The sequence below is a fragment of the Eptatretus burgeri genome, chromosome 4, assembly GCF_056783735.1.
Source record: "Eptatretus burgeri isolate ZD-2024b chromosome 4, Ebu_testis_v1, whole genome shotgun sequence".
Taxonomy (NCBI): Eukaryota; Metazoa; Chordata; class Myxini; order Myxiniformes; family Myxinidae; genus Eptatretus; species Eptatretus burgeri.
In genome coordinates this window covers 40,494,241-40,508,185 of record NC_140964.1, presented here as the reverse complement: position 1 = coordinate 40,508,185, position 13,945 = coordinate 40,494,241, and the positions used below count along the sequence as shown (strand labels likewise).

Here is a 13,945-nt window from a genome sequence, read left to right as displayed (position 1 = left end):
CTGCCCGCCCCCCGCGTCCCCTTCCCCCTCTGCCCGCCCCCCGCGTCCCCTTCCCCCTCTGCCCGCCCCCCGCGTCCCCTTCCCCCTCTGCCCGCCCCCCGCGTCCCCTTCCCCCTCTGCCCGCCCCCCGCGTCCCCTTCCCCCTCTGCCCGCCCCCGCGTCCCCTTCCCCCTCTGCCCGCCCCCCGCGTCCCCTTCCCCCTCTGCCCGCCCCCCCGCGTCCCCTTCCCCCTCTCCCCGCCCCCCGCGTCCCCTTCCCCCTCTCCCCGCCCCCCGCGTCACCTTCCCCCTCTCCCCGCCCCCCGCGTCACCTTCCCCCTCTCCCCGCCCCCCGCGTCACCTTCCCACTCTCCCCGCCCCCCGCGTCACCTTCCCCCTCTCCCCGCCCCCGCGTCACCTTCCCACTCTCCCCGCCCCCCGCGTCACCTTCCCACTCTCCCCGCCCCCCGCGTCACCTTCCCACTCTCCCCGCCCCCCGCGTCACCTTCCCACTCTCCCCGCCCCCGCGTCACCTTCCCACTCTCCCCGCCCCCCGCGTCACCTTCCCACTCTCCCCGCCCCCCGCGTCACCTTCCCACTCTCCCCGCCCCCCGCGTCACCTTCCCACTCTCCCCGCCCCCCGCGTCACCTTCCCACTCTCCCCGCCCCCCGCGTCACCTTCCCACTCTCCCCGCCCCCCGCGTCACCTTCCCACTCTCCCCGCCCCCCGCGTCACCTTCCCACTCTCCCCGCCCCCCGCGTCACCTTCCCACTCTCCCCGCCCCCCGCGTCACCTTCCCACTCTCCCCGCCCCCGCGTCACCTTCCCACTCTCCCCGCCCCCCGCGTCACCTTCCCACTCTCCCCGCCCCCGCGTCACCTTCCCACTCTCCCCGCCCCCCGCGTCACCTTCCCACTCTCCCCGCCCCCCGCGTCACCTTCCCACTCTCCCCGCCCCCCGCGTCACCTTCCCACTCTCCCCGCCCCCCGCGTCACCTTCCCACTCTCCCCGCCCCCCGCGTCACCTTCCCACTCTCCCCGCCCCCCGCGTCACCTTCCCACTCTCCCCGCCCCCCGCGTCACCTTCCCACTCTCCCCGCCCCCCGCGTCACCTTCCCACTCTCCCCGCCCCCCGCGTCACCTTCCCACTCTCTCCCCGCCCCCGCGTCACCTTCCCACTCTCCCCGCCCCCGCGTCACCTTCCCACTCTCCCCGCCCCCCGCGTCACCTTCCCACTCTCCTCACCCTCCTGCATCAGCTTCCCACCCTCCTGCATCACCTCTCCACTCTGCCCAGCATACGTCACATTCTCATTCTGTCTACCCTACTTCAGCTCATCCTCTTCCATCACATTATAGTCTTTCTCTTCCATTACCTCTCCACTCTTTCTATTCTCCCTTCGCAACTTCCCACTATGCTCACCATCCCACATTATCTTCCCACTCTGTTCACCCTCCCGTATTGCTTTCCCAATCTTCTCACCCTCCAAAATCACTTTTTCACTCACCTCCACACAATCTTCCTTCACCTTCTAATGCTGCTGACTTCCCTCCATCACCTTCCCACTCTATTCACTCACCCCCATCACCTTCCCACTCAACTCACTCCCCACCATCACCTTCCCGCTCAACTCGCTCCCCCCCATCACCTTCCCATTCTGTCCATCCTCTATCCCCTTCCCACTCTGTACACACTCCTCCATCACTTCACTCTTCTCACCATCCATCACGTTCACCTTCCTTTCGTTCCCTTCCATCACATTCATACTCTTGCTGCACTCCTTTATCACCTTCCCATTGTGCTGCATATTCTCATTGTCATTCAGATTCCTGCTCTTCTCCATTATCTTCCTGCCCCCAAAAACAATCACTCCCCTCTTGCTGCACTCCATCACCTTCCCACTATTGTTACCCTCCTGTATTAATCCCCCACTCTTCCTGTCCATCACCTTCCAACTCTTCTCATCCTCTTGTATTAATCTCTTACTCTTCCTGCCCCCCATCACCTTCCCACTCATCTCCACGCTTTCCAAAATCAACTCGTCAGTTCGTCTTACCCCCATCACCCGACGATTCTCTTCAATCATCTGAGTCTGTTTACCATCAACCATCCTTTTCCATGTCCTCTTCTCAATCTTACCCTTCCACTCCATCTTTCCCCCTACCAACTCAACCCTCCTCATCCACTTATATCCTCTATGACTCTATGCCCTCTTCTTCACACTCACCTCAACCCTCTGTACGTTTCTTCCCATCTTCTCCTTCCAATTTTGTTCCATTGCCCTATCTATCTCTCCACGCCCTTCCACTTTCTGCATTGCAAGCATCTCAGATACAGGATGCTTTTCAAACAGACTTTCCATAATGGACTGATGACGAAGAAGCCAAGCTGAGTGCCATTCAAACCTGACCCAGTGAATGAGTGCACCCATTTTACAATGTCATTGATATTGCAGCAACATTCCATCACAACCTTCTGGTGTTATATCAGCTCCAAGATCTGATTTTTTTGGGGGGGGAGGGGAGGGTGGGAGAGGATGGCGAATGGTATATCAAAAGATGTGGAATTGTTGATGAGCAAGAAAATTTCAGTTTCTTCATCATGTTGGTTAAACTTGTACAAAGGAATTGTATATTATAGTGGCAATGGGTTTAACCTATGATGATACCGTTGACAAATTCTAAGTAACATGTAATCATGAAGCATATAAAGCTCAAGCCAGAATTTAAAATTACTAACCTTTGTGCCTTTGTCAATTTAAGCTGTATTGTAAGTAGTAGAACTCCAACAGGTGGTGTACTGCCAATCAGCAAAAACCAAGGGAAGGATATTAAAAAAATATATATATATAAAACTGGAAATTGTTTTTGTGATGAAGCAAGATGTTCCACCAGAAGGAAGATTACCATATAATCGATGTAACCCAGGCCCTTCGGATTGTCAAAACTATTGTTAGTGTGCCAAACCAAAAACTTCCCACTCTCCTCCATCACCTTCCCCCATCACGTTCCCCCTTTACCCACCATCCTCAATCACATTCCCCCTTTACCCACCCTCCTCTATCACCTTCCCCCTTTACCCATTCTCCTCCATCACCTTCCCCCTTTTTCCACCCTCCTCCATCACCTTCCCACCACCCTCCTATCACCTTCCCCCTTTTTCCAACCACCCCGCATCACCTTCTCTTCCATCTCCTCGCCCTCCCGCATCACCTTCCCACTCTGCCAAGACAACCCTCTCCTCCTCTCCTCTCTCCATCGCCTTCCCGCTCTGCCAACCTTCCTTTTCAAAATGTGCAAAGAACACAAAGTGGGTGGGAGTCAGGTCAAATCCAATTAATCTCAATCATTCAACCAGCTATCTTATAATAAAATTAAGAAAGATCCAGTTTTGAATATTATGCAGAAAAAATTCTTTATTCTTCCAAGTAAAAAATAGAAACAATACAAACAGAACCAGAACAAAATATTGAGGGTACAAACCACTAAACCCAAGGCTTTGCTACAGGAGTTTGTGTAAAGAGCAATTCACTACAGCATGCACTAAAATATGAAAATCTACATGGAAGGATTATCAAACTAGGTATTTTTTTGTTGAAGCTTAAAAAACATCATCACAGCCACACCCAGGCTAAAAAGCCTAAATCAGGTGGGATGGATGATTCTGCTGGTGCATACAATTGGGTGCCATTCTCAAACATGATCCACTTGTAAATCTTCAGTTTGTCCAATATGCTTTTGACCCCTTTTCTCCATTATTCCCAACTACACCCACCCACCACAGTCAGTTATATTATCCTACAGTTTAAAAAAAACAGACCCCACTGGGCCAAAATGCTCAGTGTGCCAAAGATCACTCTTGCTGGCAGTGTTTAGACTTCCATTTTAAAACATACAAGGGAAAGGTGGAAAAGCTACCGTCACTGAATCGAAAGACCACAGCTTGCCAAATCGCCTCTGCCAGTCCCCTTAAAGTGTTAAATGCAGGACTGCAAATCAAATCAACACAAAGCCATTTTTAGCACCATTCGCATGCACTTTGAAGGGTCTCCGTGGGGATAGGCAAGAAATCGTTGCCTGAGCAAGCACGGCAACATAATGATGTCGTGGAGGACTGATGAAATGCAGGCCTCTGCTCATCTGACACAGGGACGCCAAATCTGTTAAATGTCCAGGACATAGTTTGACCAGGACAATCAAATATGGGAAGAATAAAAAAAGTTTGAGATGAAGATTACATACGTCCACAAACCAAAAACAAAATTTAACACCCTACAGGGGTGCACATAAAGATTTTAAAAAGCACGAGATTCTTCGATGTCATGGCTCAGCAAGGCATTAATTAGACCCAAAATACTACTGACATTCCTGCCAATCCATTCCTCCTCCCACCCTCCCCCCTCCCCTTCCCAAACCAAAGAGCAGGACAGGTTTAGTTTGACATTATGGCACTGCTGTTATCAAGGAGATCACATGACCACGCACTGACGCTCACCACTCCGGGGATCCCCCTGCAAAACACAATCACAAACACAAAAATATTTATCATCAGAAGTAGCAACTAATTATATGACCAGGGAAAAGGACCATCACCTTTGTTACAACCGGTTAGCATTGGGTCAAAGCCAAGCCAGCCCCAGCAGTGACCAGCACATTTTGTGTCCTTTGTGCATGCAAAGCCTTGTGGGACCAGTGTGACTAAGGAGAGGTGAAGGAAGTGAAATGATAAGCCATGCTTCGTCCTCAAAACCCGCAACATGCAAGAAAAGGACAGAGCATTTCCCACTCCCAGCGACCAAGCCAGCCCCGTCACCTGGTCAGGAAAACCTGAACCACCACTAACCTGGTTTTGCTCAACACTCGTGGAAATGGACACATCCTCACGTAGGGGCTTCCCACAAGTCGTACACATAGACTCCAAAGCCATTCCGGTTTTCTTCTCCACCTCCATTGCCATATCTGCACGCTCTTCACCACCATGCACCTGCTTTTCGATCTGTACTCCCATCAGAGACTTCTGCTTTCTGGAAGACGTGGTCTTCTTGCGAGTTTCCACACCTTTGCTTGCCCAACAACCTTCATGAGTCACAGACTCTTCCACAGATATTCCAGCACCATCGGGGTCACCATGCATCATGTACTTCCGTTTGGCAAGAGGTATCGCAAGCGAACTCTCATCCTGCGCTGCAGCTGGCATGCTCGTCACGATGGCAGAGCGACTTTTGCGTGCAAACATTAGATCAGAGGCACCGGCACTGCTTGACTTCCCCTGTCACAGGGTGAGCGGGATTATGTAGAACACCCTTTCCTTTTCTTTGGGGAAAAAGCATTCAAGCCCATAGATCTGGCTATCAGATGGAATCATAAGCTTTGCCAAGCTGGATATCTTAAGCAATTCACCATGTTTGTCAGCAAAGTTATCACCCGACTCCTTAGAGTTGTCAGTGCAGACCAAACCATATGATCTCTTGTCGAGTTTCATAAGTAGCGAAAGAAAAGCGAGTACAGTAGGTTTAAAATGAAACAAAACGAGATCTGTTGGGCCTCCCACCCTTCCCCCTTTCATTTAAATCAGTGATAACAGGCTGTGGATGTCACCAACACCAAAGTACAATTTCCAGACACCATGCCGTAGGCTGCCTGACAAAAGGAGTAGAAACACACCGGGTCCCCGAGTCGAGAGGAGCAGCAACAACACAATTTTGTCAGAGGGTTGAACTGTGGCATTGCACAAAGTATGCATCATTCCATATTAACTGAACATAGAAAATGGCATTTTTAGGCCCACCATTTCCTGATTTGTAGGAAACATGGTATGCTGAAAGCTGTTCTTGAAACAATTTCATACCAAATTTGAGCAACGTTGGTTTAAAAAGAAATTTTTTTAAGTTCCAGGGATGGGACCTCTCGAAAATGGATGCACTTGACTTCAACCTCCCACAATTCCCTCTGACGAAACTGACCCATCTTGGACTCACAGGTTCGAGTATCACTTGGGGCAAGCCATAGGTTTGGCCTGACTGGTCTCTATCTCTTGGCCTGGAAAGCTACAAACTCTACTTTTAAAACAGCCTTGAGCTCGGCCTGGCGTGCAAGCATCTGTGCCATGATTGAGCACGAGCAAAATATATTGGGGCTATTGTTTTGCTGCGTTACCAATGGCATCACCTTCATTTCCATGTTATCCCTTTTGGAGATGCTTTGTCATCTGCCATGATGCATATTAAAAGGTTAGGTTTTAGAAGAGCCGACTGTGTGCAAAATTTACATGTGGGTTGTAATCCTGCTCCCTAACAGGCAAATATAAATTTGAAAACGTGGAGGTCCGAAATCCAACTTTGACTATTGTTGCGAGTTTAATTGTTATGTCACCTTCACATGAGATCACGCCCCGAATGCCCGAGGGGTTGAAGCAATATGACTGCACGGAGTCTTTCCTGTGTTTTTTGCCTTCTATGCTGTCCATCCTGACAGGGAGAGACTAAAAACAAAATACGTTGCTCTCAATCAAGACAATCCTCCAATGTGGTGAAAAGAGGGCCACACACAGAGAATTACACACAATTTTAATTAACATGATAATAATAATAATAAGTCTGAAGACGACGATGGTTCATGAGCGGTATTTGACGATGTAGATTGTTTCAGAAGTCAAGGATGAGACAAAGTGATAATGTTTGACCAAGTTATAAAAATGATTATGATGTGGTACGAGTGACAGGTTATTAGCTGCAAAATGTCGAAAACCCGGTTTCGTTCAACAACTTTCAAAATTTGACCTTTGCATAACCTTTAAAGGTTACAAAACAATGTTGTGGACATTAAAATAAGGAAACAGGATACGTGCTATAGCTTATTGGAGTTAGTTCGTCGAAGAAGGTCGAAAACCTGGTTCGATTCCCACAACTTTGAAAATTTGACCTTTGTGAACTTTAAAGGTCAAGGATTATGACCTTTGGTGCAAAACTTCCTCTGGAACATTCCAGGAACAATATAACGTCATATAGGCTATATGGCATTTCGCACTCATCGGATTATCCATACTTTGATGAAATCAGAGTAAAAACAAACTTCAAGGAGGCGCCACGGGCAAGGTGTTCGGCAAAATGGTTTCAAGACTTTAGGTGGGGAATGACCTCAAGATTATGCTTAAAAAATATTGTCATCCAAGCTCTCAAAGTTTGGGCGCTCGAATGATTTTTATGTCAAAAGTCGCAATTTTCTAAGTTCGTGACCTTGACCTTGGGAGAAAATGAAAAATCAAGCTCCATGGGGCTATGCAGGTGCCATTGGGCTAACCAAATACCGAAACCCCTGCCAGATTCGACAAAACCCTCAGAGAAGATGGATTTTTATCAAAATTCGCAATTTAAGTTCGTGACCTTGACCTTGGGACGAAAATGAAAAATCGAGCTCCGTGGGGCTATGCAGGTGCCATTGGGCTAACCAAATACCGAAACCCCAGCCAGATTCGACAAACCCCTCGGAGAAGAAAATTTTTTACGTCAAAATTCGCAATTTAAGTGCGTGACCTTGACCTTGTGATGAAAATGAAAAATCGAGCTCTGTGGGGCTATGCAGGTGTCATTGGGCTAACCAAAAACCGAAACCCCTGCCGGATTCGACAAACCCCCTAGGAGAAGATGGAAATTGAAATCGGCAACCCCCTAAAAACACGTTTTTTGGGGCGTGGCTCCGCCCGTAATGGGCGCACCATGCCCATTCTAAGGAAAACACAACTACATCATGATATAAACCTCCCACCAAAATTTTATCAGGATCGGATCAAAACCCACGGAGCTATGCTCGGGACAGACAGACAGACAGTCACACACCAATAACGAATATAGTGGTCACTTATCTTTTTCGTGAAAATTTTTTTTGTGAACCAATAATAATAACTTAGACCTAAGGAAAAAATGTTGAGTTTCCGACATACTCCAAAAATTCTTGCCAAACCCAAATTATTTCTTTATTTTTGCAAGGGTTGACTTCCAGGCAACCATTTTATGTCCGCTGTGCATGGCATTACTCTGTGCCATTGTTGACCGCTGTGGTCTCAACAGAGAAAATTAGAGGTTGTTTATTTCAGTTAAGGGGTCAGAAAGCTTTATCCACATTTTAAAAACATTGCAAAAACCACCTGGGACACATCGATGGTGTCTTGTTCAAAATTGTTAAATGGACCCTGGATAGACATTCCCAATTTGACAGAAGTCATGACTGCCATGCAGACATTTGGTGTTGGTTTTGTTCACTTAAAGTGCTGACACGGTCACCACGATACACAAGATGTCAGACCTATGACGTCTGTATTTGTCACACGTCTGGTGAAAAACGGCTACCACCAAAAAAAAAAAACTAAAAATATACCCGTGCGGAAGTGACGGTCATCTCTGCGAGAAAATATATAGCCTCCTGAAGGTAGGGCAGTTTTTACAAACTTTGAATCACGTGACACAAAAGCGAAATTCGAAAATCCGTCCTGACCAAATTTAGATATTGTCCCATACATTCATATGCCACAATCAAATTCAAGACAGCTTGAGAAATGTAGGAGGAGATAGATTTTGAAAATCGTCATTTTCGCATTTTTTGCCAACTTTGAAGTCACGTGTCACGAAAACGGAAGCGAATATCGAAAATCCGGCCCGACCAAATTTAGATATTGTCCCACTGATTGATATGCCACAATCAAATTCAAGATTGCTTGAGAAATGTAGGAGATAGATTTTGAAAATCGTCATTTTCGCATTTTTTTTCCAACTTTGAAGTCACGTGACACGAAAACGAAAGCGAATATCGAAAATCCAGCCCGACCAAATTTAGATATTGTCCCATAGATTCATATACTACAATCTAATTCAAGATCGCTTGAAAAATGGCGGAGGAGATAGAATTTGAAAATCGTCATTTTCGCAACTTCAAAGGCCTCGTGACCTTGACCTTGACCTTCGGTGACCTTGAAAGTCAATCCATCGTGTACGTCTCATCGACCTCTATCAGGATCACAAATGACCAGATCTCCCGCTTCAACTTCATTGTGAACGGACGGACGGATCGTCACCTCTCCTCTCAACACCAATATTATTAGGTCATGCTCGAAGAGATGACCTAAAAAGGTATGTTGTGAAGAAGATGAAGCTTATTGTGAGCACAGGTCGAAAATCGAAAACGAGGTTTAAATGAATGTTTTAAAATGCAGAAATGAACTTCTTGAAAATTATGTTAAGCTCGTTTTGTTACAAAGTAAGTAAAACTGCAAAACCTTATCATGATGTCAGTTTGGTGTGTGCCTTTAATAGATGGTACTGTACTTTATTGGGGGTAGGGGCCTGTTTATACCCTGCAAACAGTTTACACGTTCTATTTTATAGCAGCAAATACCACCTGTCACTTCACTGACAAGAATACAGGGAAGAAGGGGAATGGGAAGAGAGGAGGGGAAAGAGGAAGGGAGGGGGCAAAAGGGAAGGGGGAGTGTGTGGAAGGGGAGAAAGGGGATGAGGTGGGGGGGGAAGAGGAGGTATCTGGGGGGGGGGATAACAATTGCTATGTTGCCGGATTATGCAGGGTTAACTTTAAAGTGCATTCATTAGTTGGGGGTGGGGGGCAGGTTAAAGTTTCTTGTTTTTAAGAGTATATACTTCATGGTTGCCCCCAAAGGGTATAATCTAGGATTTTTTATCAACGAGAAAGGGTCAAATATCTGAATATACAAGATTTTCAGGGATGATCAATGGGACATTAGCATTCTTCATTTCCTTCACATGTCCTGTTGAGCCATGTTAGTGATATGCTGTCTTGATCACTGCTGAGAAACCTTGTTTAAAGGAAACCTTTCAGAGATATACTAAATTGGTATTATTTAATCCTATCTACACAATACTGTTTTACCCCAAATTTGGTGTCCCACAATGGACATGTTAAAGTTCATGATTCGATATATTTTCAACTATCAACATACACAGACTGGTTGGAAAGATGTTGAATCTAAAATGCTGTACTGCTTCCATTTAAATACGTACAAAAAAACCCAACAAAAATCCCTACCGACCTACCCCATTCATTGAGCAGAATATTACCGGAAACCCAACATTTTATGGGGAGGCCTTAACAAGTAACACCCGTCAATCGAGTTCAAGTTCCGAACACTTTCAAACAAACATTAGCCCATGCCAGCCAGTTCGTGAAAGAGTTAGGACAAAAACTATCCGAGGCCAATCCCTCAAAGGTGGGAATAATTGGGGCCATTAAAGCAGTAGCAGCAAACAAACACACCACATACACTCGAGATTTGTATTGTTCAACTGGTACATTTAAACATGTGGTTATTGTGGTTGGGGGGGGACCGGCAACATATATGCACTGCATAATCAATTGTGATGCCTGTGAAAGGTAAAGTTGTCAATGCGTGGCTGTCTGAAATGTGGAGAAATAAGCAACAACGTCAGTCGACAAATTAAGAGACAAGTTCACATTGGCAGAAATGGCTATAATAATGTGTGTAGTCACCATTGACTCCGATAATAACTTGTCGGACCAAATCAGACGATCAAGCTATCACCATCACACGCTGTGCCATTCTTTACCGGGGTCACTTCCAATTGATAAAGTGCATACGGGTGGATGGCGAACATAAACACGAGTCCCCATGATGTCCCAAGCATATTCAATCAACCGTAAGGCCAGAGATTGTGCAGGCCATTCTGTGCAAGTGATGGTGTTCTAAACTACAGCTCTGACGACTGACACCACGTGCTTGTTGTGGATGGGTGTTGTCATCCATAAAGACCAAGTTGGGACCTTGCTGTTGGGCGAGAGAAACGATGACACGCCTAACAATCTCATCTCTGCATCTCACACAAGTCGTAAAACCCTCTCCAAATGATAAGATCAGTTATTCGACCACCTTGAATGCTTGTCCTTGCAGCCTGCTCCCACCAAAAGGATCACTATGCCCAATGAGCATATCGTTTTCCACTGAGCCTCTCGACCAGCATGTCTATCGTTAAGGCCGAGGCAGAATCAATACGCATTCGTAAAAAGAACATGATGCCAACAGTTCGCCCTGCAGTTGTGATGCTGTCCCATTGTCAAATATGGTGTAGATCAGTGGTCTTACGGACCTCATACCATGAGCCTGAAGCTGGTTCTGAACTGTTTTGGTCAATTTGATCATCGATTGCTCTTCGAAGGTCATTCTGGAGAAATTGAAAAGGTGTTCCCTCCGTCTCAAAGCATGATTAGATAAGCCTCACAATGGGTTGTAACCTCTGGGTGACCTGAATGCGATTTCTCTGTGAACTCAGTCAGACAGTACTTTCTCAGTGCTCTAAAAATGACGCGATAATGAACATGGTTCTGGGAAGCAATGGCAGTTTGAATCACCTCTCCCAATCCAACTCCCCCCCCCGCCCAAACCTCCCCTTGACTGACCATCCTGATGGTGTGAAACAAATTCAATTGGTATAAAATTATTCCAAAACCAACAGACTACATCAACTCAACTTATAGAGAGTATTGCCAAAGACCATGTGCAGACATGCACACATTATCTGGGAGATGCGATTTCCAAGACAGCTCAGTTCGTGACGATTGCAGCATTACATATTGCACATCCACTTTCAAGGTTGGGCATCTTTCCTAAATAGCCACGGTTTGCATACTCGTGACGAAAAAAAAAAATATTTGCAACTTCTCTTTTTGTCACGAATAGGTTATACAATGTCTGGTGTTGGCTTAATAGTTAAGGTGGCTGGTTTAAGATCTTCGCGTTCTGAGTTTGAGCTCTTGCCATGAAGTGAAAATAACACCAGGTGGGTTAATTCAGCCTGTCATCCTTCTGGGGTCGGCAAAATGAGTACCAGCTAACAAGGAAGAATGAGCCATTCGACTATCCTGTGTCAGAGTGGAGAACCATCCAGGACTGTCCCCCCGAGGCAAGGAAAAACTGCTTCGGTAGCCACATGCATCTGAAGACGTGAAAGGAATCGTCGTTCTTTTTTCTTCCACATTTTAAAGAGACTAAATCAATAAAACAATTAATTGACATTCAGGTTGAGTCTTGCAGCACAGCAGTGTCATTTTGGAAGGTCTGCAAAATGACATCGTGGTTCATCTCTTAACCGGAAACATTTCATCAATCTGTCACCACCAAGATAACTTTGGAGTGCATGTCACTGCCACGACAAATGGGAAAAGATCTCCACAATTTTTATCCTGCAATGCAAAGGCTACCTTCCACTTCCTTTTATCCCCAAAACGCAGACATTATACTGTTTGTTCCACTTGAGGACGTCCTCACCAGAAGGAGAACATCTTTGCTGATGGAGACTGAAATGGCAGCTGTCTTGGAGAAGATACGGTGTGAAGGCCATGGTGTTTGGTGTTGATATCAGGCACGTTTTAAGGGGCATACCCAAGTGACCGAATCTTCCCTTCGCTCCAACATCACCAACTCAAGATGTCGCTCATGTTTATTGTGATTTTTTTTCCAGCCACGACTTCAGAACGAAAGAGCAATTTCAGAAAATGACAAAGCAATTTTGTAGTTTCTATTTTCCTGTCGATTTGCATTTTCAGAGTACATGTATGATGAGGACATTTCTATACTGTCACGGGTAGAAGTATAGGCCTCTGTGACAGAAAAACTGAAAAAAAAACTCTTTAAAATGATCACGTCTATACGTATGCAAACGTTACCTCAAACAAAGGTCAGCCCTCAGATTAAGTTCTACCAAAGTCCTTCAGAAGTGGTTTTTAATGGTTTCATACAAAATTACATCTTCAAAGCTCTCACAAAAAATACAAACAAGTCTCAGGATTAACTTTAAAAGACATCCCAAGATGTGGAAATTTGAAAGGGTCAGGGTGAAGGGACAGTGAATGATGCGACCATCTTTGACCACTTTACCAACGGTGCTCAGATTTGGCATGGAGGCATGTTTAAAGATCAACTATCAGCAAACAAATTTGCAAAGAATCCTGAAATGGTGAAGAAATTGCCATTTTATAGTAAGTAGCATGGAATGACCTACAGTTGTAATTGCCATAAACCAAACATGGTTTCTCCGCTTAGTTTTTAAAGTTCTAGATGAGTTATGTTCACGTGGCAAATAGTTTTATCACAATAGTCGGCACTTTGCTTGATGAAGAGCCACAAGCCATTCAGATTTGTTGCAAAGCATAGCACACAGCATGGTACAGTCCAGCATGCATAAATTAACAGGCAAGACTTGTCTTGTTGTTGTGAGCAACAGATGAGATAAATTTTTTCAGGTGAAAAACAAAACTCCAGAAGAATCCAAGAAAGCTTACTTGGTTCTTTATTAATTAAAAATAATAATTCTGAATTGGCTTGTTCTGTATTACTCAAGATTTAAAGGGAAAATTGTGGTTCTATATTTTTGGGAGGAGAGTATGGTTTGGTCATGCTGGAAGTCAAAAGTAATTTATAAATTCCAGTGAAATGATAAAATAACATGAATGAGCAAGTTGTATTTAGGCTGGAAAATTGTTCTTAAAATACAAAATGGTTTCACGACATTGCTCTTGGACTCGTCTTTTTTTGCTTGCAAGTTCTGTTTATCTGATTGTGACATCATCAAAACATGTTTTGTTTTGTTTTTCTTCTGTTTTGAAATAGTCTACAGTGCAAATTCATATTTTCCTTCTCATAAAACTCTCAATTTCTAAGTGAACTTAAACATTATCTTGTAAACAATGCAGTAACTGAATTATGTACATATTTACTTAAAATAAAGAACTATCTTCTCCAGCACAACTTTCTCACCTGCTGATGAAAAAGTTCTTCTTCACCAAGTTCATCATCATCCTGCCCGTTCTCAGGGATACGAATCCCAGTATTCCGGACCACGTCCCTCACCGCCATCTCCTGCTCAAAATAATATGGGTGTGGCACAAGGACACCTCAGGGAAATTACTTGTTATGGTCAAAAGAAGACTC

At 45.5% G+C, this 13,945-nt stretch overlaps 1 protein-coding gene across 2 annotated transcripts in view; it reads right to left on the bottom strand.

The window, feature by feature from the left end:
- Positions 1 to 3,365: 3,365 nt before the first annotated feature.
- The window catches only part of LOC147027863 (lamin-B1-like), a 66,237-nt gene continuing 55,657 nt past the window's right edge, over positions 3,366 to 13,945 (bottom strand). The window contains exons 10-12 of one of the 2 annotated variants that reach the window (XM_085877569.1): positions 13,772 to 13,873; positions 4,820 to 5,245; positions 3,366 to 4,487 (exon numbers count right to left, since the gene is read on the bottom strand). In XM_085877569.1, the coding sequence (XP_085733695.1) occupies positions 4,446 to 4,487; positions 4,820 to 5,245; positions 13,772 to 13,873 (570 nt within the window). In that variant the 3' untranslated portion in view covers positions 3,366 to 4,445. The remainder of the gene's footprint in view (positions 4,488 to 4,819; positions 5,246 to 13,771; positions 13,874 to 13,945) is intronic. The other variant, XM_085877570.1, reaches the window with a different exon arrangement.